The 23,521-nt window shown below is 41.7% G+C and overlaps 1 protein-coding gene across 4 annotated transcripts; it reads right to left on the reverse strand.

Annotated features, from left to right (window-relative positions):
- Positions 1 to 776: 776 nt before the first annotated feature.
- On the reverse strand, positions 777 to 23,063 carry prdm11 (PR domain containing 11). Of its 4 annotated transcripts, none has more exons than XM_023984881.2 (8): positions 22,879 to 23,063; positions 21,188 to 21,303; positions 20,243 to 20,343; positions 17,163 to 17,422; positions 16,729 to 16,796; positions 16,268 to 16,455; positions 9,039 to 9,590; positions 777 to 8,356 (listed from the first exon to the last, which is right to left on the reverse strand). In XM_023984881.2, exons 2-8 carry the CDS (start codon positions 21,301 to 21,303, stop codon positions 6,198 to 6,200), a joined length of 3,444 nt encoding a protein of 1,147 aa, XP_023840649.1. In that variant the 5' UTR covers positions 22,879 to 23,063; the 3' UTR covers positions 777 to 6,197. The 4 variants fall into 4 exon arrangements, with proteins under 4 accessions (XP_023840649.1, XP_023840648.1, XP_023840651.1 ...); XM_023984880.2 differs by having other exon boundaries at positions 777 to 8,359; XM_023984883.2 differs by lacking the exon at positions 9,039 to 9,590.
- Between the last annotated feature and the right edge of the window lie 458 nt (positions 23,064 to 23,521).

A 23,521-nucleotide genomic window follows, 5' to 3' on the forward strand; every position in this document is an offset into this window, starting at 1 on the left:
CTGTAATCAACTACTATGGTTATTAATAATGGTATAGCGGCATCATGCACCTCAAACATCTAAGAGGGCACAAAGTATGCGAGGATGGCTGGGGGAGTGGTCCATAGGGGGGCTAGGCCCCCCATCTGTAAATTGAAGAACTTTGACTTTTTCAAACACCTGAAACACCCATTTTCCTGCAATCTAGAGCCATATTCTTCTGCATATCTAAGCATATATCTTGAACAGTCTGTATGCTTCTGACTGATGTCTTTTTTTAAAAGAAGAATTATGCTTCTCTGCAAAGATTGAAAGGAATGCAAGTCTTATTCAGTACATTTAGGAAATATTTGCTTTTCTAAAGTCTACCGACCTTGCCAGCAGGCATGCAAGCTAAGATAGTTAGACAAGCTAGCTACTCGAACTTCACTGATATCCTGAAATGTCTTCTTGGTAGCTAGTTATGATGTTGGGAATCTATCTGGGCTAACTAAAGCCAATTTCATAATATTGCTAGGTGGCTAGCAGTTTTACAGAGAAACAACAAAATAAATGTATATTTTTGTATTTATTTTTCAACAGGACAAATCTGAGGGGGCACGTGCCCCTGTGCTCACTATGGGCATGATGCCTCTGGCGGTATAATCACACTATTTAACAAAATGACTATTCCAATCTGATTGTCTTATACACTATGTTTCTGATTTAAATGTTTATCAATGATTTATGAACTACATGTTAATTAATAATGAATTGTTTTTAAACTATACTGAACAAAAATATCAAACGCAACATCCGACAATTAATGATTTTACTGAGTTACAGTTCAGAAAGGGAAATCAGTCAATTTAAATAAATTCATTAGGCCCTAATCTATGGATTTCACGACTGGGAAGGGGTGCAGCCATGGGTGGGCCTGGGAAGGCATAGGCCCACCCACTGGGGAGCCAGTCCCAGCCAATCAGAATGAGCTTTTACCCACAAAAGGGCTTTATTACAGACAGAAATACTCCTCAGTTTCATCAGCTGTCCAGGAGACTGGTCTCAGACCATCCCGCAGCTGAAGAAGCCGGCTGTGGAGTTCCTGGGCTGGCGTGGTTACACGTGGTCTGCGTTTGTGAGGCTGATTGTTTTAAAGAATTTGGCAGTACGTCCAATGTTGGAGGCAGCTTATGGTAGAGAAATTAACATTAAATTCTCTGGCAGCAGCTCTGGTGGACAATCCTGCAGTCGGCATGCCAATTGCACGCTCCCTCAAAACTTGAGACATCTGTGGCATTGTGTTGTGTGACAAAATTGCACATTTCAGAGTGGCCTTTTAAGGTGTCCAGCATAAGGTACACCTGTGTAATGATCATGCCATTTCATCAGCTTCTTGATATGCCACACTTGTCAGGTGGATGGATTATCTTGGCAAAAAAGAAATACTGACTAACAGGGATGTAAACAAATGTGTGCACAACATTTGAGAGAAATCAGCTTTTGGGCGTATGGAACATTTCTGGGATCTTTTATTTCAGCTCATGAAACCAACACTTTACATGTTGCGTTTATATTTTTGTTCATTATACGTATAAACCCTTTACAACCCCCTTAAAGGGTACCTAAATGTGAAGTGTTACCGATTAAGGTAAATGTTTATATTGTTAATTTATCCCTTTTCAAAAACAGAGTGATATAAGAGTGCAGGCATTTCAACCATTCAAATGAATCGTTGCAATTTCCCCCCTCAAAAAGATATAAGAAATACACTAATACCACAGTATAACTGATTGACTTTCATTTGGCTGCATACAATATTGTGCATACATACATTTGTTAAAACTACATTGTGTATATTACAATATATCAAATGGTAGGCTAAATGTAGATCTAGAATTTGAATTTTGGTACAAGCTCAGTTTGGAAAATCTGAAATAAATGACAGTATAAATCTAGATGCACTAGGATCAAGAACTCCTTATTTTTCTTGGTCTTGGCTCATGAATTAACATGCACATTTGCTGTGGACATACTCACAATCATTAACATAAAGTACACAGAAATATAAACATATAAGGTGCAAAACAATCATTTATAGAATAAGCAAAAAAACTCCACATACCCCGACCTAATCTAAGTAAAAAGATGATTGGCCAAGATAACACAAAAAAAGCATTCCTCTGAATATTTGCATTGGGGTGGGAAATATTTTTGGCACTGTGATTCCAGTTGTGAAGAAGTGATTGTTGACTAAATTTCTCTCTCTCAACCCCCTCCCATGAATTACACAGCTGCCTATCGTTAAGAGTCCATACATGAAGTAAACACAGTAATGAAAGCAAAATTGTTTTTGTGACACTTCATAGCATACCTCATTGAGGTAATAGTCTATACATCCACCCAAAACACATATGAAGAATGCATGTTATTTAAATTGGCATGTAATAATTTGAAGATTACAATCGTGGTGCATATACAGTACAACAACCATGCAAACAAGCAAGTGTGCGTACCTCTTAAAATTACTACAGTAATTAATTTAAAGGTGAAATCACAGGCTTAAAGCAGTCTGGCTCAGACTGGTATGCCAGGCCGTCATTGTAAATAATATATTTTTCTTAATTATTTCGCCTGGATAAAGGTTAAATAGATTTATTTTTAAATATGCCTTTCAGTAATTTAATTGTTGACAATTTAAAACAATATTTTGAAACCAACCAAAAGGTTCAATATAATATCCAAAATTAAGTTCAAATAACTCACTTTCAATATACAAGCAAAAATATTATTTGCATGGCCACTTATTAATTTTATAGTGAATATAAAAGTATAATACATGTACAATTTCAATTACATTTCGAACAGTAAAGTCAAAAAGTCTTAGGTCATGAACCAACATGAGAGAAATGATCCCATCAACCTTAGTTAACAGTTACTCATACAGTTCATACAACACAGGTGCAAATTTAGTGGTTTCTAGGATTTTCAACACATTTCACTCCACCTAAATTATCTGAGTTTCAGATAACTGATGAAGTATACTATCTCAAAAGTGTTTTCAAAAAGCAAAGCAAAGAAAGTTGTCATTACGTCAACACATTCCAGTTTACAAACCCTTCTGAAATCTAAACTTTGGCATGTATGACAACAACTGTAGCAGCCACAAATAATATGCAAAATGCATTTTAGCAAAACTTTGTCCACTACTTAATTTGGCAATGTCAATAAGTAAATTGTATAATAAGATGGGGATAACTTTTTCCCCTCTAAATGGTTGTTGAATTTGGCCATAAGTCATAATACATATTGCACTCGTTGTGAATAAATTCTAGTAACATACATTGCATTCAGAACATATTCAGACCCGTACCCTTTTCCACATCTTGCGTTTTTTGCAAATGTATTAAAAATAAAACAGAAATACCTTATTTACATAAGTATTCAGACCCTTTGCTATGAGACTCGAAATTGAGCTCAGGTGCATCCTGTTTCCATTGATCATCCTTGAGACGTTTCTACAACTTGATTGGCCCTGGCCCTGACCTGAGGTAAATTCATTTGATTGGACATGATTTGGAAAGGCGCGCACACACCTGTCTATATAAGGTCCCACAGTTGACAGTGCATGTCAGAGCAAAACCCAAGCCATGAGGTCGAAGGAATTGTCTGTAGAGCTACGAGATAGGATTGTGTCGAGGCACAGATCTGGGGAAGGGTACACCAAAACATTTCTGCAGCATTGAAGAACACAGTGGCCTCCATCATTCTTAAATGGAAGAAGTTTGGAATCACTAAGACTCTTCCTAGAGCTGGCTGCCCATCCAAACTGAGCAATTTGAGAAGGGCCTTGGTCAAGGAGGTGACCAAGAACCCAATGGTCACTCTGACAGAGCTCCAGAGTTCCGCTGTGGAGATGGGAGAACCTTCCAGAAGGACAACCATCTCTGCAGAACTCCACCAATCAAGCCTTTATGGTAGTGGCCAGAGGGAAGCCACTCCTCAGTAAAAGGCACATGACAGCCCGCTTGGAGTTCGCCAAAAGGCACCTAGAGGACTCAGACCATGAGAAACAAGATTCTCTAGTCTGATGAAACCAAAATTGAACTCTTTGGCCTGATTGCCAAGCTTTACGTCTGGAGGAAACGTGGCACCATCCCTACGGTGAAGCATGGTGGTGGCAGCATCATGCTGTGGGGATGTTTTTCAGCGGCAAGGACTGGGAGACTAGTCAGGATCGAGGGAAAGAATAACAGAGCGAAGTACAGAAAGATCCTTGACAAAAACCAGCTCCAGAGCGTTCAGGACCTCAGACTGGGGTGAAGGTTTACTTTCCAACAGGACAACGACCCTAAGCATACAGCCAAGACAACACAGGAGTGGCTTCGGGACAAGTCTCTGAATGTCCTTGAGTGACCCATCCAGAGCCTGGACTTGAACCCGACCGAACATCTCTGGAGAGACCTGAAAATATCTACGCAGCAACGCTCCCCATCCAACCTGACAAAGCTTGAAATGATCTGCAGAGAAGAATGGGAAAAACTCCCCAAATACAGGTGTGCCAAGCTTATAGCGTCATACCCAGAGGAATCAAGGCTGTAATCGCTGGCAAAGGTGCTTCAACAAAGTACTAAGTAAAGGGTCTAAATACTTATGTAAATGTGATATTTCAGTTTCTTATATTTAATACATTTGCAAAAATAAAAGTCACTGTTTTTGCTTTGTCATTATGGGGTATTGTGTGTAGATTGATGAGAAAAAACAACAATTGAATCAATTTTAGAATGTCAAATGTGGAAAAAGTCAAGGGGTCTTAATTCTTTTCGAATGCACTCTGTCTTGCATACATGATTTGGCAGAAGTATTACTAAACAAATACTTAAGAATAAATGCAAGAATAAATGCTGCAAGAAATGTAAAGTATAAACAATATATTGAAAACTTTTGGCTAATTTATGGCTATATAAGCTTCACCTTGCAAAACGAATAGTATACTTTAATATTAAGCAATAAGTGTGGTGTATGGTCAATATACCACATACCCAAGGTGCCTTAATACTATTATAAACTTGTTACCAATATAATTAGAACAGTAAACAAGTAATTTTGCATCATACCCGTGGTATATTTAAGCAATAAGGCCCGAGTGGGTGTGGTATATGGCCAATATACCACGGCTAAGTTCTGTTCTTATGCGCGACGCAACGAAGAGTGCCTGGACACAGACCTTAGCCGTGGTATATTGGCGAGATACCACAAACCCCCGAGGTGCCTTATTGCTATTATAAACTGGCTACCAACGTAATTAGAGCAGTAAAAATAAATGTTTTGTCATACCCATGGTATACGGTCTGATATACCACGGCTGTCAGCCAATCAGCATTCAGGGCTCGAACCCCCGAGTTTATAATGTCTGATATACCACGCCTTTCATCCAATCAGCATCCAAACTACCTGCTTCATAATGAATAATATACCTACATTTGTTTAGGCAATTAAACAAAGAATACATTCCCCTCGATGGAATCTTTTAAGACCTATAAAAGCCACAAAAGAAATATCAATCACCACAGCAGTATATACCTGTACAAAAAAACACTTAAACAAACCATATAATCTCTTGTGACGATGTGTGGCATAGCACCTTGGTTATTTGTGAACTTTCACTTTATCACCTTGCAATATGCTGTTATGGCACAATCTCATACAAATGTCATTTGAACCAAACATTTACTACTTTTAAAATAAACCGTAAATGTATAGAAATCAAAGACTTGTTTGAAAGAGAAATAATTTGCATTGTTACAAAAAACATATACTTGAGCTATTAACCTATGGCATTTTCCAAATAATGGTGTTGACTGCAGATTTTAAAAGCCCCACTAAATGATAATGGCCATTTCTAACAGAGTTGATACCAGTGATCAGCACATGCTCTAAATAAGTGCTATATGTTACACATACTTAAAAATTCAACACTCATACAAACTGATTGTTTTCACTAAGTCAGGTTTGCTGTCTTGCCTTTTAAGACCAACTTTGCCTCCTGAGCTTGACATAAACGTGTGCTCAACAGATTCTACTAGCTAGGTTTCCATTTTCTAAAGTGATGCTGATCAGGCCATTTTAGCAGCAGGGCCATTGCACACTTGTATGGCCAATCACATTATAGCCCAGATCACCCCTCCCCCCGGGATGGCTTTTGGAATAAAGTGAAGTAAAGCCCTGGCTCTCATCAGTCAAATATCAGGGTAGAACTCTGTGTTCACATTCATGCTGTGCAGAACATACTTTTGTTCATTAGCCGACATTCTATTCAGCATTTCGGCTGAGAGTGAATAGCTGTTGCCAGACTTCTCCTCAAACCAGCTGTCCAATGGTCGCTTGCCATCGAAGTTTGCTATTGGCGGCCCGTTGACTGCAAGGGTCAGTAGGTCATTCATCTGGTCCAGCGTCAGCCTTGAGCGGTTGTTCTTGCGCACTTTCTGCAGGGACCCCCGGCCCTTGTCACAGCAGGTGGTGGAAGTGGGCAAGACCCTGACAACTTGGAGTATGCGGTTAAGCAGAGGGAAGCGCTGCTTGTGCCTGGAGATTTGACTGACCACCTCCTTGAAGCCATTCATGCTGTAGTAGTCGGCTTTGAGGTCCCTCCACTCCACCAGCAAGCTGCCCCGAGCGTCAGTTCTGTCCCGCGACGTCTCCCGGACAGCCGAGGGGATCGCTTCAAGGTGGTCAAAAATGAGCAGGATCTCTTCCTCCCCGAAGGCTCGTAGGTCATCCCTGTTGCGTGGCCAGGTGGTGAGGTCAAGCACACGGCACGCCTTGACCACCGTGCGGCTGTGCATGTCGAGTCGCTGGGACAAGATTCCCTGGCTCTTCTGGCAGATCTTTTCGCGGATGGATTGGAACTTGGACTCGGCGACGCGCAAGTTATTCAGGTCTACGCCGTTGAAGCTTTCGCGGAAGTTCTCCTCAAACTCCTGCAGATACTCCCCAGGGCAGTCCACCAGCTGACCGATCTCATGGATTGCCTCTTCGATCTTGGCGTCTACCTGAGACACCAGCAGGTAGTCCCCCTGAAAGATGAAGGCCAGACGCGAAAGAACAGCGATGACATCCAGGAGAAAGTATATTAGCTTGACAGACTGGTAATCCATGAGGAATTGAAGCAGGGTCAAGGCGATGGCAGCTGCATCTGCCCTCTGCGTTTGGCCGCTGATATCCTTGAGGTGCGCCACCACCTCCAGGTAATCTTTGATAAGGGCATTCAGGACGTTTGGCTCTCCTATAATCCAGCTGACGGCTCGTATATCTCCCAGGAACTCTGTCTCCTCAGACAGCGTGGGGGCGGTAGACCTGAGCTCGGCCATCATGCGAGGGGAGTACCGGTAGAAGCTCAGCAGCTGCTTCAGGTTGTTTTCAAGGTCCTCCAGGCAGGACAGCTCCTTCCCACTGATGGCATCCAGCACCTCCAGGTGAGGACGATGGATCATGACCGGCAAGCAGAGGATCCAGGGAAGCTTCTTCCGTACTGCAATGTACAGATTTGCTCTCAAACTGGAGGAGATGTTGGAGCCATCGACCCCCAGACCGGCCACCAGCATGTCCTGAAGCTTCAGACCAAGCACAGCAAAGGCCCGATCAATGGCCTGGAGGTAGCCATCCACACTGCCAACGCTTAGCCTCTGTAGGGAGAGGAACTCTGTGGCAGGGGGTCCTTCGCTGGTGGTGAACTGCACATAGACGGCAACGGTGTCTGACAGCAAGTCATCGTTCTGCCCGTCCATGATGACACTGAGGAAGGGCGACAGGCGTATCCTCTCCGCCAGGTCTTCCTTAAGCGCCCTGGCGATATGGTGGATGAGGATCTGGCAGTCACCTTCGTTCATGTACTGGTCGACCACCTTAAGCTCGCACTTCTTGAGCAACTCAGCCAGCGCTCGCAGGTCTGAGAAGGGTCGGCCCTCCAGTGCCAGGTGGTAAGCAGCATTGAACAGCAGCATCATGTTACGACACATCTCCTCTGTCTTTTCCGGGTGCATCCGAAGCTTGTATAGCTGCAGGCACTTTTTGTGCAGGTTGCTTTGGCTGTGCAGCTTGATAGTGTGGATCTTGAACTGCTTGGAGCCGATGATGAAGGCGGAGGTGCGTGAGGACTGGACGGTATACTGGCGGCAGACATGACACCACATCTCGTTGAGGGTTGGCGAGTAGCGCAGGAACCAGAACTTCTTGAGCCATTCCTGCTTGAAGCGGCGTATCCGTCGGCCAGGCCCAGCCAACAGCTTGGAGGAGTCGTCAGCAGCCACCATGAGGTCAGCAGTGATGGACTCATCTGCAGAGTCCACATCCTGATCATCCTCATCCAGCACCACGGGAATAGGGGTCATGGCCTCAGCTGCTGAAAAGAATAGGATATAACATTAATATCATAAAAGACAACCTCAGCAATGCTATCTATACTGTATCTGAGTAGACCAATGTCTTTTCATTCAACACCTAAGGAAAATAATGAAGCTTTTCATCCTATTAAGGGAATTCGATCAGATTAATATTACACCAAATCCACAGTATATCAAAACATTTCCAAAATGTGTCTAGAAATGAATAATTTGTTTAAAAACTATAAAATACCAATGACGCGTGGTAATACTAACCACGGAAATGAACACATCAGTTTTTAATTAATTTAATGTGATTTTAATTTGAGACAAAGTAAAAAGACAAAACGTGCAAACAGATTTTTATTTGAAATCCAATGGAATATACAAAAAACAAACATTCACCACCACAAAATCAAAAGCAAGAAATCACTGACATATTTCACACACTTAGTTTCTCTTAAACCCTGTTGTGTGGTAATTCAATGTTAATTTAACTATTTGGGGTTAATAAAAATAATAAAACATGCTTTTCTACTGATAATGATAAAGATTGTGATATGGGGAACTCAAATCTTAATTGAAGGTGAATATTAAATGTGAAGAAAATGTCACATCTGAAATTCTGGTCTACAAAGCAGAGGAATAATCTCACCAAATAACCCTTGCCACACTGCTCGGTTTCTCTCTGTGACCTACCTTGGAGCTCATCTATTGGTGCCAGCTCAGGGTGGGGTGGTACCTCCACCTGCTCTCCTCCCCTCAGACGAATCACCTCTGCCTCCAGCTCCCGAATCCTCCTCTTCAGCTTCACACAGTTGGGGCAGAACGAGGTAGAAGGCTCCTCATGAACCTGACCAGGGTCGTCTTCGGAATCCTCCATCTTCAGACACCGAACATTAAAGCCCCCCTCTAGGTGCTCTGATGGGTGGAGACCCAGACCAGCCACTTTGCATTCCTCCTGGGCCAGATAGGACTCCCCACTCTGGGAAGTGAGCGTGACGCGCTGAGCTCTGGTACGCCTCATGGAGAAGGTGCTGTTCAGGGGGTTTTCCTGGCTCTTGGAGGCCTCCAGAGATGCTTCCAGGACATCTTTAAAGATGAGGTCGATCTTTTTCTTCTTGGCCTGTGGTTGGCCGTCCCCCTCCTCGCTGGTGTGCTTGCTGAGGCTGCACCTGCCATGCAGAGCTGACCTGAGCACAGGTCCTTTGGTCTCCTCCTGGGCCTCGGATTTCCCAACAGTCAACAGTCCTGGAACACAACAGTGCAGAGTTAGCTGTGTAGAAGTACACCGGTGTATAATATTGCCAACTACTAGTACAATGGATGTGATAACATACAAAATACCAAGCAGAATGAAAAGAAAAGTAACCTCAGACAATGACTAATTCCCTATCCTATAAAAAAACGTAACAGCATAAGAAAACGAGAACCTACTTTGCTTACCTGCAGAACCTATGCAGGTAAACGATCCGGAAGGTTTTTCCTCTTGGAGAGTATTGTTGCTGGTTAAAAATGGCAACGGTTTAAACAACAGAATGGAAGTTTCAGCCCTATAGAGATTGTTTTGAAATGCCGAAGGTCAAAGGAGATATGAATAAAATGTCAACTGAAATTATCCCGGATGACGTCGCTTTTCATTTCATCAGACATACACTCCATGATTTTGCCACGTTTTTGCCATCCCAGGCAAATTTTCATAATCAGATTAAAATACTAAGACCATAGGCTTGGATCTGGATGTAGGACGTAGCTACTCATAAGTGGGTCAACGGTGCACCAACTGGCTAGAGTAGACCTAATCCCCAATGCCAGATTATCATATCAGAGACCTGTTTTGTCAAATAGCAGACGCTTTTCCCAATGGAGATAGTGTTTACTCATTGGTGATTGTTCGTTGTTGCTCTAATCCATTCTTTTAAAATACAGGTTGTTGGGAGTACAGATGGAAACCAGTGGAGATTGTTCACATATTGTCATGGATGTAGGGCACACCCCCTCAATTTGAGCCCTGGATGTAAAAGTCTAGCATGCTGACCAAACCGGCCACATAGCATGCGCGAGCGTTGCAAAATAAAAGAACACATACATGTTATTCAATCATTTCATCCAAACTGCTCGCGCGCGTCCAACAGGTGTCTACGTAGCCAGGCGCTAATCTAGAACTTGGTTCTATTTTAGATGCTTGACGCGCTGCAAGTCCTGTCTCTCCCATCTATTCTTTGGTTGTCTACGAGCATATAGGTCTTTCTATAAACTCGGGTAGCAGTGCGCATTTCTTGTAGTGGACAACTATTTGGAGCTGTTACAAAGTCATTAATAATAAACCTGTTTAAACCCTTTCTCATGCTTAGAGTCTTCACAGATTTGGTAGAAATCATGTGACAAAAAACACTACCTTTCTTTCCTTACATTTATGATATTGCTGTTTGTCATTATATCATATACTAAGCATTTAACAATTGAATTACACATTGAACTTGATCCTGTAAAATTCCTGGATATTGCTGTCGGACTCTATTGTATGGCGATCTCGGAAGTGCACTGTAACCTCGTAACATTTCGTAGTTCCCTATGTTATGGTGTGAAAACAGTTTATGGGCACACATATCCAAAATAATGTATGGATTGCAAAATCAAATGCTTCTAACAGAAAGAGTGACTTTAACAAGATGAATCAAACCAAAATGTACACGGTCATTAATGGGGTTCTTCAATAATTAAGCATAATAGTTGTTGGGTGTGCAATTGATGTTGTTGGGTGAGTTGTTTAGTTATGTGGGGAAATTATCGTGCAACAGCCGATTCAGGAAATTATTTTCTGAATGATAAAGAACTGGTGTGAAACTGCACGCAATTGAACAGCCAAAGTACACATATTTAATTTCTCAATTTCTGATTATGATTTAGTGTGTAATGACTTAATGAACTGTGGTTGCTGTAAATGGTTAGCTGACTGATACACTACATGACCAAAAGTATGTGGACACCGGCTCGGCACACATTCCAAAATCGTGGCCATTAATATGGAGTTGGTCCCCCCTTTGCTACTATAACAGCCTCCACTCTTCTGGGAAGGCTTTCCACTAGATGTTGGAACATTGCTGTGGGGACTTGCTTCGATTCAGCCACAAGAGCATTAGTGAGGTCGGGCAGTGATGTTGGGCGATTAGGCCTGGCTCGCAGTCGGCGTTCCAATTCATCCCAAAGGTGTTTGATGGGGTTGAGGTCAGGGCTCTGTGCAGGCAAGTCAAGTTCATCCACACCGATCTCGACAACCATTTCTGTATCGGCCTCGCTTTGTGCACGGGGGCATTGTCATGCTGAAACAGGAAAGAGCCTTCCCCAAACTGTTGCCACAAAGTTGGAAGCACAGAATCGTCTAGAGTGTCATTGATTGATGTAGCATTAAGCTTTCCCTTCACTGTAACTAAGGAGCCTAGCCCGAACTATGAAAAACAGCCCCAGACAATTATTCCTCCTCCACCGAACTTTACAGTTGGCACTATGCATTCTGGCAGGTAGCGTTCACCTGGCATTCACCAAACCCAGATTGTCCGTCTGCCAGATGGTGAAGCGTGATTCATCACTCCAGAGAACACATTTCTACTGCTCCAGAGTCTAATGGTGGCGAGCTTTACACCACTCCAGCTGACACTTGGCATTCGCACGGTGATCTAAGGCTTGTTTTCGCCTACTTGGTCATGGAAACCCATTTCATGAAGCTCCCGACGAACAGTTCTTGTGCGGACATTGCTTCCAGAGGCAGTTTGGAACTCGGTAGTGAGTGTTGCAAAAGAGGACAGATGCTTTTTACGAGCTTCAGCACTCGGCGGTCCCGTTCTGTGAGCTTCTGTGGCCTACCACTTCGCAGCTGAGCCGTTGTGGCGCCTAGACGTTTCCACTTCACAATAACAGCACTGAAGAAATTTGACTTGGACCCTAAAACCCTCAAACTTTTACAGATGCATAATTGAGAAAATCCTGTCGGGCTGTATCATCGCCTGGTACGGAAACTGCACCGCCTGCAACCGCAGGGCTCTCTAGAGGATGGTGCGGTCTGCCCAACGCATCACTGGGGGCAAACTACCTGCCCTCCAGGACATCTACAGCACCCGATGTCACAGGAAGGCCAAAAAAATCATCAAGGACAACAACCACCCAAGCCACAGCCTGTTCACCCGGCTATCTTCCAGAAGGCGAGGTCAGTACAGGTGCATCAAAGATGGGACCGAAAGACTGAAAAACAACTTCCATCTCAAGGCCATCAGACTGTTAAATAGCCATCACTAGCACATTAGAGGCTGCTGCCTATATACATAGACTTTAAATTACTGGCCACTTTAATAAATGGAACACTAGTCACTTAAATAATGTTTACATATTTTGCATTTCTCATCTACAGTTGAAGTTGGAAGTTTACATACACCTTAGCCAAATACATTTAAACTCAGTTTTCACAATTCCTGACATTTAATCAGAGTAAAAATTCCCTGTTTTAGGTCAGTTAGGATCACCACTTTATTTTAAGAATGTGAAATGTCAGACTAACAGTAGAGAGAATGATTTATTTCAGCTTTTATTTATTTCATCACATTCCCAGTGGGTCAGAAGTTTACATACACTCAATTAGTATTTGGTAGCATTGCCTTTAAATTGTTTAACTTGGGTCAAATGTTTTGGGTACAAGCTTCCCACAATAAGTTGAGTGAATTTTGGCCCATTCCTCCTGACAGAGCTGGTGTAACTGAGTCAGGTTTGTAGGCCTCCTTGCTCGCACACGCTTTTTCAGTTCTGCCCACAAATTTTCTATAGGGTTGAGGTCAGGGCTTTGTGATGGCCACTCCAATACCTTGACTATGTTGTCCTTAAGCCATTTTGTCACAACTTTGGAAGTATGCATTGTCCATTTGGAAGACCCATTTGCAACCAAGTTTTAACTTCATGACTGATGTCTTGAGATGTTGCTTCAATATATCCACATAATTGTCCTTCCTCATGATGCCATCTATTTTGTGAAGTGCACCAGTCCCCCCTGTAGCAAAGCATCCCCACAACATGATGCTGCCACCCCCGTGCTTCACAGTTGGGATGGTGTTCTTCGGCTTGAAAGCCTCCCCCTTTTTCCTCCAAACATAACAATGGTCATTACGGCCAAACAGTTCTATTTTTGTTTCATCAGACCAGAGCCACATCAGACCACATTTCTCCAAAAAGTATGATCTTTGTCCCCATGTGCAGTTGCAAACCGTAGTCTGGCTTTTTTATGGTTTTGGAGCAGTGCCTTCTTCCTTGCTGAGCGGCCTTTCAGGTTATGTCGAAATCCATGTGTGTATAGCAATGGAATGAAACATCCAACCAATGCAGTAGGTCCACCGGAGGGTTGTGGGGTCCTGCCAGAAGCAACCCCCTACCCCTAGACACTTGTGGAGATCTGAGATGATTGGACAGGTGTAAGGTGGAGCTCTCACCATGTTACCACCCATCAATCCCTCTCAGATCTCTAGACTATGTCTAGACTATGGCCAGTAGGGGCCTACCACTTCTAGACAGGATATGGGTATTATGGCAGCGCAGTCAGTCAGCCTAGCACTGTCTAAAATGTTGAAGGGACAGTGCAGTTAAACTTGATGTAGGTTTTTTTTAATTTAAAAAAAAATTATATTTCCACACACACGCTATGCGATAGGGCCAGGATGATATCAGTATCACAATATTTTTTTCCATGGCAAAAATGAAAACACGAAGTAGACCAAACACTTTGGTCCTTTAAAAACCTGCTGTATGTAAAATAGTGTGCTATAGCTTGGAAAATAAATGTGTGACTGAATGACAACATGTTTCCAACATTAAGGCTGTTTTCCTGAAGAGGTTAAATCCACGAAGTGTTTTGTTTCGTTGCCACGATGCTAACGAGTATCGCGAAACTGGTATAGTCCCGGCCCTACTATGAGGTCGAAATAACCCTCTGAGATTGTGAAAATTATGATAATGCACTTTTTGTGTAAGAGCTATTTGAAAAAAATGCCTGAAATTTCACCCTGTTCAGGTGGGATGGAACTTTTGGCCCACATCATGACATCACAATACGAACTGATTATAATAGACCAATGACTGTTCATCTGGGTGACGGGGTGGACTCTAGACAATCCTATCAGCCAATCAGGGCTGTGTATGTAAATATATTCACATTTGTTTCCTAACGCCTATACGATCAGACTGGGCATTTCAAGAGCAGAAGGAGGCTCACGAAAATAAATGATAAAAAAAAATATTTAAGTTATTTTCATTAAATAAACAGTGCTTTATTAGACATACAGTGATGATTAAGTAAAATGACAAAGACTTCACGGGGGCTTTAATAGCGGTCAAATACTTGCTTCCTCTGTCCTTTGGTGAATCTCAATTGAGATTCTCCCCTTTGTTTCCCCCATTCCTCACCTTCCTCTCAAAGAACTTTGTGGGAGAGGAGTGAAAGTTCCTCCCCTCAGGCTACAATGCACTTTCAAGGAAAGGCAAGGAGTGGAAGAAACAAGGATAGAGGAAGCAAGAATTTGATGGCTAGTTTTCAGACACAGACTCACACACACAATGCCTAAAGAGTTCACTGATTATAATGATTATTTTTATTGTCTATAATGGGCTTTGCCAACAAAATTATTTCAATTATTATAACATAGACATGCTGTTGTTTATCTTTTTCATTCTTCAGGAATGTTTAGCATGGATCTAAATGATAGAGACGTTGACTAAAGCACAAAAAGAACTGGCAACAAGGCATGACAAAGAAACATGCGGTGTCCATGTTTCTTGTGACATTTTGAATGACATGTAGATGTTTTGTTGTTGTTACGTAGAGTTACGGTCTCATTGTGCCTACCTAGAAATGTATTCCTGTAACTACACGTGAAGCTGCAAGAAAATCATATTTAAAATGTATATCTAATCATTTTGAAATGTATACCCTGATGTCACACATTGGCCCCTTCATTAATAAGAAAGACCATAATACACACGTTGGTGATTGAAAGTTGGTGGCGGTAATGCACCTTGGTTGCCAACCGCCATATAAAATCCACAGAAGAAGCAAGATGAACGAGGAGAGATTCATCAAAGAAAAAAATGGGGAAACCTAGTTAGTTTTCTGTGGATGAATTGTCAGAGTAGAGAACACACAATTTTGTGTGACTCAAAATGGGTCAAAATTCAACAAAATATTTTTTTAAAAAGGACCATTTGAATTTCTGGTAAAATAACAGCCCGATGTTCATCTCCCAGGGCAAATGAGCAAGCAACAGCAAGCTAGCTACATTTCCATGAATGTTTCATGTGTGTTTTGACCTTTCCCCAAATGTACAGTTGGTTCAGGTATTTTAACCTGCGTGTCATGAAAGAGTCTGGTGGGGATAGACAAAGTCAACATGATACGATGGCGCATGCAGATGCACGCGTGGAGCCGGTTTGGTAAACATGAAGGAGTCAATCGCACCATCACGTGGTGAAGTTATATCATCCCAGGATGCTCAAGAAGCATGGATAATAACTGTCCTTCATTTGAGCTTTGAATTAAATTGAGAGTTTATTCAAGGAAATTTGTGACGAACATTTCATGTTTTGTAGTTTAAGAAAAACTTATTCAATGGCTCAATGAACCGAGCATCGGATTAAATTATTGTACTGACCGAGACAGGTTTTTGCGTCCATCCAAGATTAAAAAAGAAATTAAAAAGTACAAAAATATTGTGCAGTGTTGTTTGAATTTGAAATCTCCCTCGATCCACACTGGCCATCATAATCGCTCCAAAAGAAGTCAATGGAACACGAATAACACTAGTTTTACTACTGATGGATATTTCTTTCACAAAGTCAGTCATTTTGAGCAGCAATATGAGAAGCAAATTTAAATAACTTTCAGGGGGACGTCTCACCTGTGTCCAGGTTGTGGCCAATACTGTCCTGCGAGACACTGTGTAGCCGCCTCATGTAGTCATCGCTGTACCACACACGGAGCCTCTCTCCCGCCGACAACTCCCGACACACACGGAAATATATATGTTCTCCATGCTGGAACGCAGTCATGTTCCTCTCATTCTCATCTGACGAATTACGTATATACCTGGAGGCAACAAAAACCCAGAAATATCATTTAGTTGCATAAGGCATTGATACAACATAGGTTGCAGCATACAACATGTTTTAAGCAATGTACATAGAGTCAACCAGTTCGATTATACCGGATTTTCACAACCCTCATATATGCCGTCCTCTCACATTCCTTGAATACTCGTCACTGATGTCAAAGTATCACAGCTGATTAAGTTCCTCTAGAGTTGAACAGAAACAACCTCAAAACTGAGAGGTTAATGTATGATCAACATGTAAATTATACCTCATCCAGTTGGCTTTAGTTTCATCACTGCCATCAATGGATTTGTATGTGTTGTTCTCATCAACGATCTAAGAGAGTAAGGATGAAATGGTGTGGTCGATGCTTTAGAATAGATGAGAGCTCAAGGATGAGATACATTCTCTGGAGAAAGATAAGATCCCTGACATGTTTAAGCCTTTATCACACTGAAGGATGTGGCTACAAATGTCTAACATGCAAAGTTGGGTTAACATTTTTATAATAACTTTCATGAATAAACATTAATGAAATGAATAAGCTATTATAAATGCTTAAAAACATTGACAAATAATGAAATACATATTTATTAATAGTTCATTAAAATGCTTATTTTGTGAAAGTTACTGGACGACTTCCAGGAAAAGTCCCTGCACCACATGGTGCACCTAAGAGAGTGGGGATGTTGCTCGACTCACCATCCAAGAGAAAAACCCTGAGGAATAGTCCTTAGATACCAACTCCCCCTGATACGGGCCAAAGAGCGCCCCCTTGGGGATGCCCGCATCTATGCAGCACACATCCACCTCCTCCTCCTCCCGGACGAGCTCTATTCCCGAGGGCACTGTGAGGGAAGCCCGGTTGGGCACCCCCAGTGCCACTGGTGTGTCTGGCACAAAGACCGGAGGACCATGGTTTGGGCATTCCTCCAAGAAATACTCTTTGCACTCCTCACAGACTGAAAAAAAGTGGACATTGGGTAAATCCATTTGAATTCAATCACTTTTTGACAGCATTCCTTTTATTTGAAAGACCACACAGAATCAGAACTGGGAACGAAAAGGATCTACCCTGTTCCGGAACAGAACCGTTATTGTAAAAGCATGGGATGCGATTAATAACGCTCTTTTACATTCCGGTTTCCCAGTCCCACAAAAAAACACAAAGCGCCTATGCAAAACCCTCTGTCAATCAGAAACTTTTTCCAGTGTAACTGCCAGCTGAAAATCTTTGTCAGGGTGTGTGTGCAGGCCACCTGCCCCTCCAAAGCATACCTGTAGCCTACTGACGTTACAAGCGTAATTCAGAAGAAAGGGAGAGATATTTTTTAATTAGAGAAGAATGGACTCACTTTTTCAATGCTAGTTAGGGATACTATAGTTATCACATTGGATTTATTAACTACAAAAAAGGTAAGACGTGTATTTAAATCTGGTGCTGCTCTGTACAGACAAGCTTGTTAGCTAGTTTCTTTGGCCCAAAGTTAAGCCAACTCTGAAGTTCAAAGACATTCAAAGTTCCATAGAAGCTGCTCCTCCATAGGTATAATTCTGTGGGCCTAATTAAGATAATGCATGTCATCACAAGATGCCCAGCGTAAGGATATTGCCAGGTTTCCTCCAGACGTGATTCAGGCCAAAGAGGTCAATATTGGTTTCATCAGACCAGAGAATCTTGTTTCTCATGGTCTGAGAGTCTTTAGGTGACTTTTGGCAAACTCCAAGCGGGCTGTCATGTGCCTTCTACTGAGGAGTGCCTTCCCTCTGGCCACTACCATAAAGGCCTGATTGGTGGAGTGCTGCAGAGATGGTTGTCCTTCTGGAAGGATCTCCCATCTCCACACAGGAACTCTGTCAGAGTGACCATCGGGTTCTTGGTCACCTCTCTGACCAAGGCCCTTCTCCTCCAATTGCTCAGTTTGGCCGGGCAGCCAGCTCTAGGAAGAGTCTTGGTGGTTCCAAACTTTTTCCATTTAAGAATGATGGAGGCCACTGTGTGTGTGCCTTTCCAAATAATATCCAATCAATTGAATTTACCACAGGTGGACTCCAATGAAGTTGTAGAAACATCTCAAGGATGATCAATGGAAACAGGATACACCTGAGCCCAATTGAGTCTCATAGCAAAGGGTCTGAATACCTATGTAAATAAGTATATATTTTTTTATTATTAATACATTTGCAAAAATTTCTAAAAACCTGTTTTCTCTTTGTCATTATGGGGTATTGTGTGTAGATTGATGAGGAAAAAATGTCACTTAATCCATTTTAGAATAAGGCTGTAATGTAACATAATGTGGAAAAAGTCAAGGGGTATGAACACTTTCCGAATGCAATGTATATATACATAGAAACCCCACCGTTCAAAAGTTAGAAATGTCCTTGTTTTTGAAAGAAAAACAAAAGTTTTGTCCATTAAATTTGGGGTCACAGACATATTTTTTGTCCATTAAAATAACATCAAATTGATCAGAAATACAGTGTAGACATTGTTAACGTTGTAAATTATTATTTTAGCTGGAAACAGCAGATTTTTTATGGAATATCTACATAGGCTTACAGAGGCCCATTATCAGCAACCATCACTCCGGCATTCCAATGGCACGTTGTGTTAGCTAATCCAAGTTTATAATTTTAAAAGGCTAATTGATCATTAGAAAACCATTTTGCAATTATGTTATCACAGCTGAAAACTGTGTGGTGATTAAAGAAGAAATAAAACTGGCCTTCTTTAGACTAGTTGAGTATCTGGAGCATCAGCATTTGTGGGTTCGATTACAATTCTTCTGAAACTCGTCAGTCTATTCTTGTTCTGAGAAATGAAGGCTATTCCATGCGAGAAATTGCCATGAAACTGAAGATCTCATACAACGCTGTGTACTACTCCCTTCACAGAACAGCGCAAACTGTCTCTAACCAGAATAGAAAGAGGAGTGGGAGGCCCCGGTGCACAACTGAGCAAGAGGACAAGTACATTAGAGTGTCTAGTTCGAGAAACCGACTCCTCACAAGTCCTCAACTGGCAGCTTCATTAAATAGTACCCGCAAAACACCAGTCTCAACGTCAACAGTGAAGAGGAAACTCCGGGATGCTGGCCTTCTAGGCAGAGTTGCAAAGGAAAAGCCATATCTCAGACTGGCCAATAAAAAGAAAAGATTAAGATGGGCAAAAGAACAGACACTGGACAGAGGAACTCTGCCTAGAAGGCCAGCATCCCGGAGTTGCCTCTTCACTGTTGACGTTGAGACTGGTAGTTTGCGGGTACTATTTAATGACGCTGCCAGAAAACTCAGCCTAAATAAATCGAAAATTGTGCATTGATCCTGAGTGTGAGGAGATTCCTTTTAATTTCAGTGTTACTTTTTATCTCCTGCACTTTCGGGTGTGCGACAGATTCTCTCAAAATTCAAGCATTTGAAAGTTGACATTTCGATTGTAAACTTTTAAAATATATCAATGTCAAGCGTTTATCTTTTCCAGTGATGAAGACATGGATGTCTCGTGATATGGTGGGGTATGCAAAATGGGTCAACTTTGAGCACCCTTTATCTCTTGAAGGTTTTGGCATTCAGGTCCAAAAAGCCACTTTCTGTGAACTTCTGCAATGGGCAAAATATGTATGGAAGGTTTCATTCAAATCAAAAGGGGTGCTGTCAAAAAGTGATTGAATTCAAATGGCTTTACCTTATTACAATTATTACCCTATGGATCCGTTTTTGATGGGAGTATACATCAATGTTCAGCGTGAGAATTGTTGGAAAAATATGATGACACTTACACCAGAAGTCTACTTTATGGTGGCTCTCACTGGCACCGTGCTCGTGATCAACCTTGAGTTTCTTGCTTGGTTCCTCGGACTCACACTCGTCTTTGATTAGGCTGTGGTAAGTCACATACAGTACATGATTATTTATGATACACTACATGGGTTTGAAAAGCTTCTCTTCAACATTGCATGCAAAGAACAATGCAACACTGCATAACTGAATACTAGTCAATTTGGTTGCTGCCTAATCCCAAAACCTTTATGAGCAACATGACAAGAAATGGCTGTCAATGTCTGCATGTCAATGGCGCATATTGGGTCATGATTGAAATGTGTCCCAATATCTTTTCCAACTGTCCCGTTATCTGGTTTTAATGACCATTCTAGAATGCCCTTCTAGCCAATCAGAAATTAGTACTCAACAATGCTGTGGTATAAGGGCAGTATAATGTACAGTTACTCTGTTGATGCTGATGTGAATGTACACTGAAAAAAAATAAACGCAACATGTAAAGTGCTGGTCCCATGTTTCATGAGCTGAAATAAAAGATCCCAGAAATTTTCCAAACGCACAAAAAGCTTATTTCTCTCAAATTGTGCACAGATTTGTTTACATCCCTGTTAGTGAGCATTTCTCCTTTGCCAAGATAATCCAACCACCTGACAGGTGTGGCATATTAAGAAGCTGATTAAACAGCATGATCATTACACCTTGTGCTTGGGACAATAAAAGGCTACTCTAAAATGTGCAGTTGTGTCACATAACACATTGCCCTCAAGTTGAGGGAGTGTGCAATTGGCGTGCTGACTGCAGTAATGCATTTCAATTGACTGATTTCCTCATACTGTATAAACTGTAACTCAGTAAAATAAATGAAATTGTTGCATTTATATTTTTGTTCAGTATATATAAAATCAGTCAGGACAGCTTGTTTGTCTGTGAGGAGCATCACCCACCTGGTGCTGCTGTTGGGCCCGGCTTCTGAGGATGGCTTGGTTTGATAGGCAGACGATGCTGCCATTGTGGAGGGAAGTGGGCTCACTGAGTGCAAATTCAGTCCCACATAATTCATCTGCAAATAACACAAGGAAAAACAGTGACCTACATACAACCTCATACACGTATACTGTCAGAGCTTACCAGCGTAGTCCAAAAAAACAGAAATGATTTACCTCCACTTCCTTCAGCCATTCTTATGGGCAAAATTAATAGGGTTTTGGAATAAACTCAGAAAATAAGGTGTTAACACAGGTTTATGAGATCTTACACGTTTTGATCTGAGATAATATTAGTCAGTTCCCGATGCAAGAGGCGTCACTACAGTCCCTGGTTCAAATCCAGGCTGTATCACAAACGGTCGTGATTGGGAGTCCCATAGGGCAGCGCACAATTGGCCCAGCGTCGTCCGGGGTAGGCCGTTATTGTAAATAAGAATTTGTTCTTAACTTACTTGCCTAGTTAAATAAATAAAGTTAACATGACCTTTATGAAGCTGTGCTTTGTAGTTGTTTTACATAAATGCTTCAAAATCCACAAAAAGTGACGTTAGCTGATGAAGATGATCTCATAGAACAAGCCTCACATAGCAAATTAGCAATAACAAAGAAAATGTGTTGACCAAATTCGATACTCATTACCTCCATACAAAAATTACCCACTTGGTGGTGTCATTTTCGTGGACCGATTTTAACAGGGAGCTCGGACTCGAAAATGTTATACATTTTTTATTATTTAACTAGGTAAGTCAGTTAAGAACAAATTCGTATTTACAATGACGGCCTGGGAACAGTGGGTTAACTGCCTAAATCTCTGATTTAAGACTTCATAACGTTTAAGACACTAGGACCTCGGGGGAAAAAACGAGGTCCGACAAGGTAAAATCGTTTTGAATGGTCATTCAACTCGGAATTCCAAGTCGGGAACTCGGGCCTCTTTCCAGAATTCCGACTTTCCGACCATGGGAACTCGGAAATTTCCGAGTTCCCAGTTAGTTGTTTTGAACGCGACATATACCCTCTCGCTTCTCCTCTTTCGCTCTGACTCAATGCAATAGGGGAAACTGTCATTAACATCCAGTCTTTGAAAATATATATTTTTAATTAGTAAACAGTTTTTCATAATGCAAGATGCATTCAAAGGCAAATATGGTTACATTGTAAACATCTCATAATGCAAAGTTTGTATTCTGAGAACACAACCGGGGAAATCTGGACATCAAACGTTCGAAGTGACCGCAAGAAACCCAAGTCCGACCCACACGGTTGTTGATAATGCACCTTCCGGAACAAATCCCTACAAAATATATCGGCAGCAAAAATAAATTCGGCAGCGAAATCTAATTGGTCGGAAAGACTGCCGCTCTCAGTAGGCTCGAGTTTAGTGAGTAGAGACACGGAACATAAACGGGCTAACGTTACAATGATACAAAAACAAACAAAAAACTTACACCTATCGCCAAAGTTTGCTGTTACTACACAATAACAAGGAAAGCACAGCAACATGTATGCTATGTGACAGACTCCAGCTGTGTCTTGCACTGCGCTATTCCCAGATATTTCCTTGGTTCCCGTCTGCAGGCAATTGGCAATTTGCCTAACGCTTTCGGAAGCCATTTTTCATTGGCCACATTGGCTAGTAAGACACTCACCTTCTACAGAATCTGCAGTGCTTCGGACGGTCTGCGATGAACACGTTATCCCCCGACCACAACTCAAGCCTCTGTAATCCTCGCAGTTGACGGACCGCCACTCTTTGATTTCACTAGTCCAGGGCAATGCAGTGTTTATTAGAAATAATTGCTACGAGTCAACCGCTTCTCTCGGCTTTGACCACCATCTTTTTATTACAGGAAATGACATGGAAAACGGAAGAAACCTACTTGAATTCAGAGATGAAAGGCGCAGTACAAAAATATTTATCTCTGGTGAAAAATTACTCACCTTTTGTGTAACGCGCATTGCTGGAGCTGCTGTCTGGGCGTGAGAGAAACAACCTTGAGTCGGAATGCTCAGCAACTAAACTGTAGAATTGTTCCACGCTAAAAGTTAATTAAGTTTTACAGGGTACACTCAAATAGACTGATTTCGGCACTATGGTTGAAATAATTGGAAAATGTACACAATCAAACCAGACCTCAACAGTTAATGGACAATCACAAGACGAGATTGAAATGTAAATGTATGTAAAGGAAAGTTGAGTCAAACTAAACTTCTTAGTTAAACTAAATTGTTAAATTGTAGAACAAAACAGAACATTTCATTTTGCAGAAACTATATCGAATATTCCCTCTC

Source organism: Salvelinus sp. IW2-2015, linkage group LG4q.1:29 (assembly GCF_002910315.2).
Source record: "Salvelinus sp. IW2-2015 linkage group LG4q.1:29, ASM291031v2, whole genome shotgun sequence".
NCBI lineage: Eukaryota > Metazoa > Chordata > Actinopteri > Salmoniformes > Salmonidae > Salvelinus > Salvelinus sp. IW2-2015.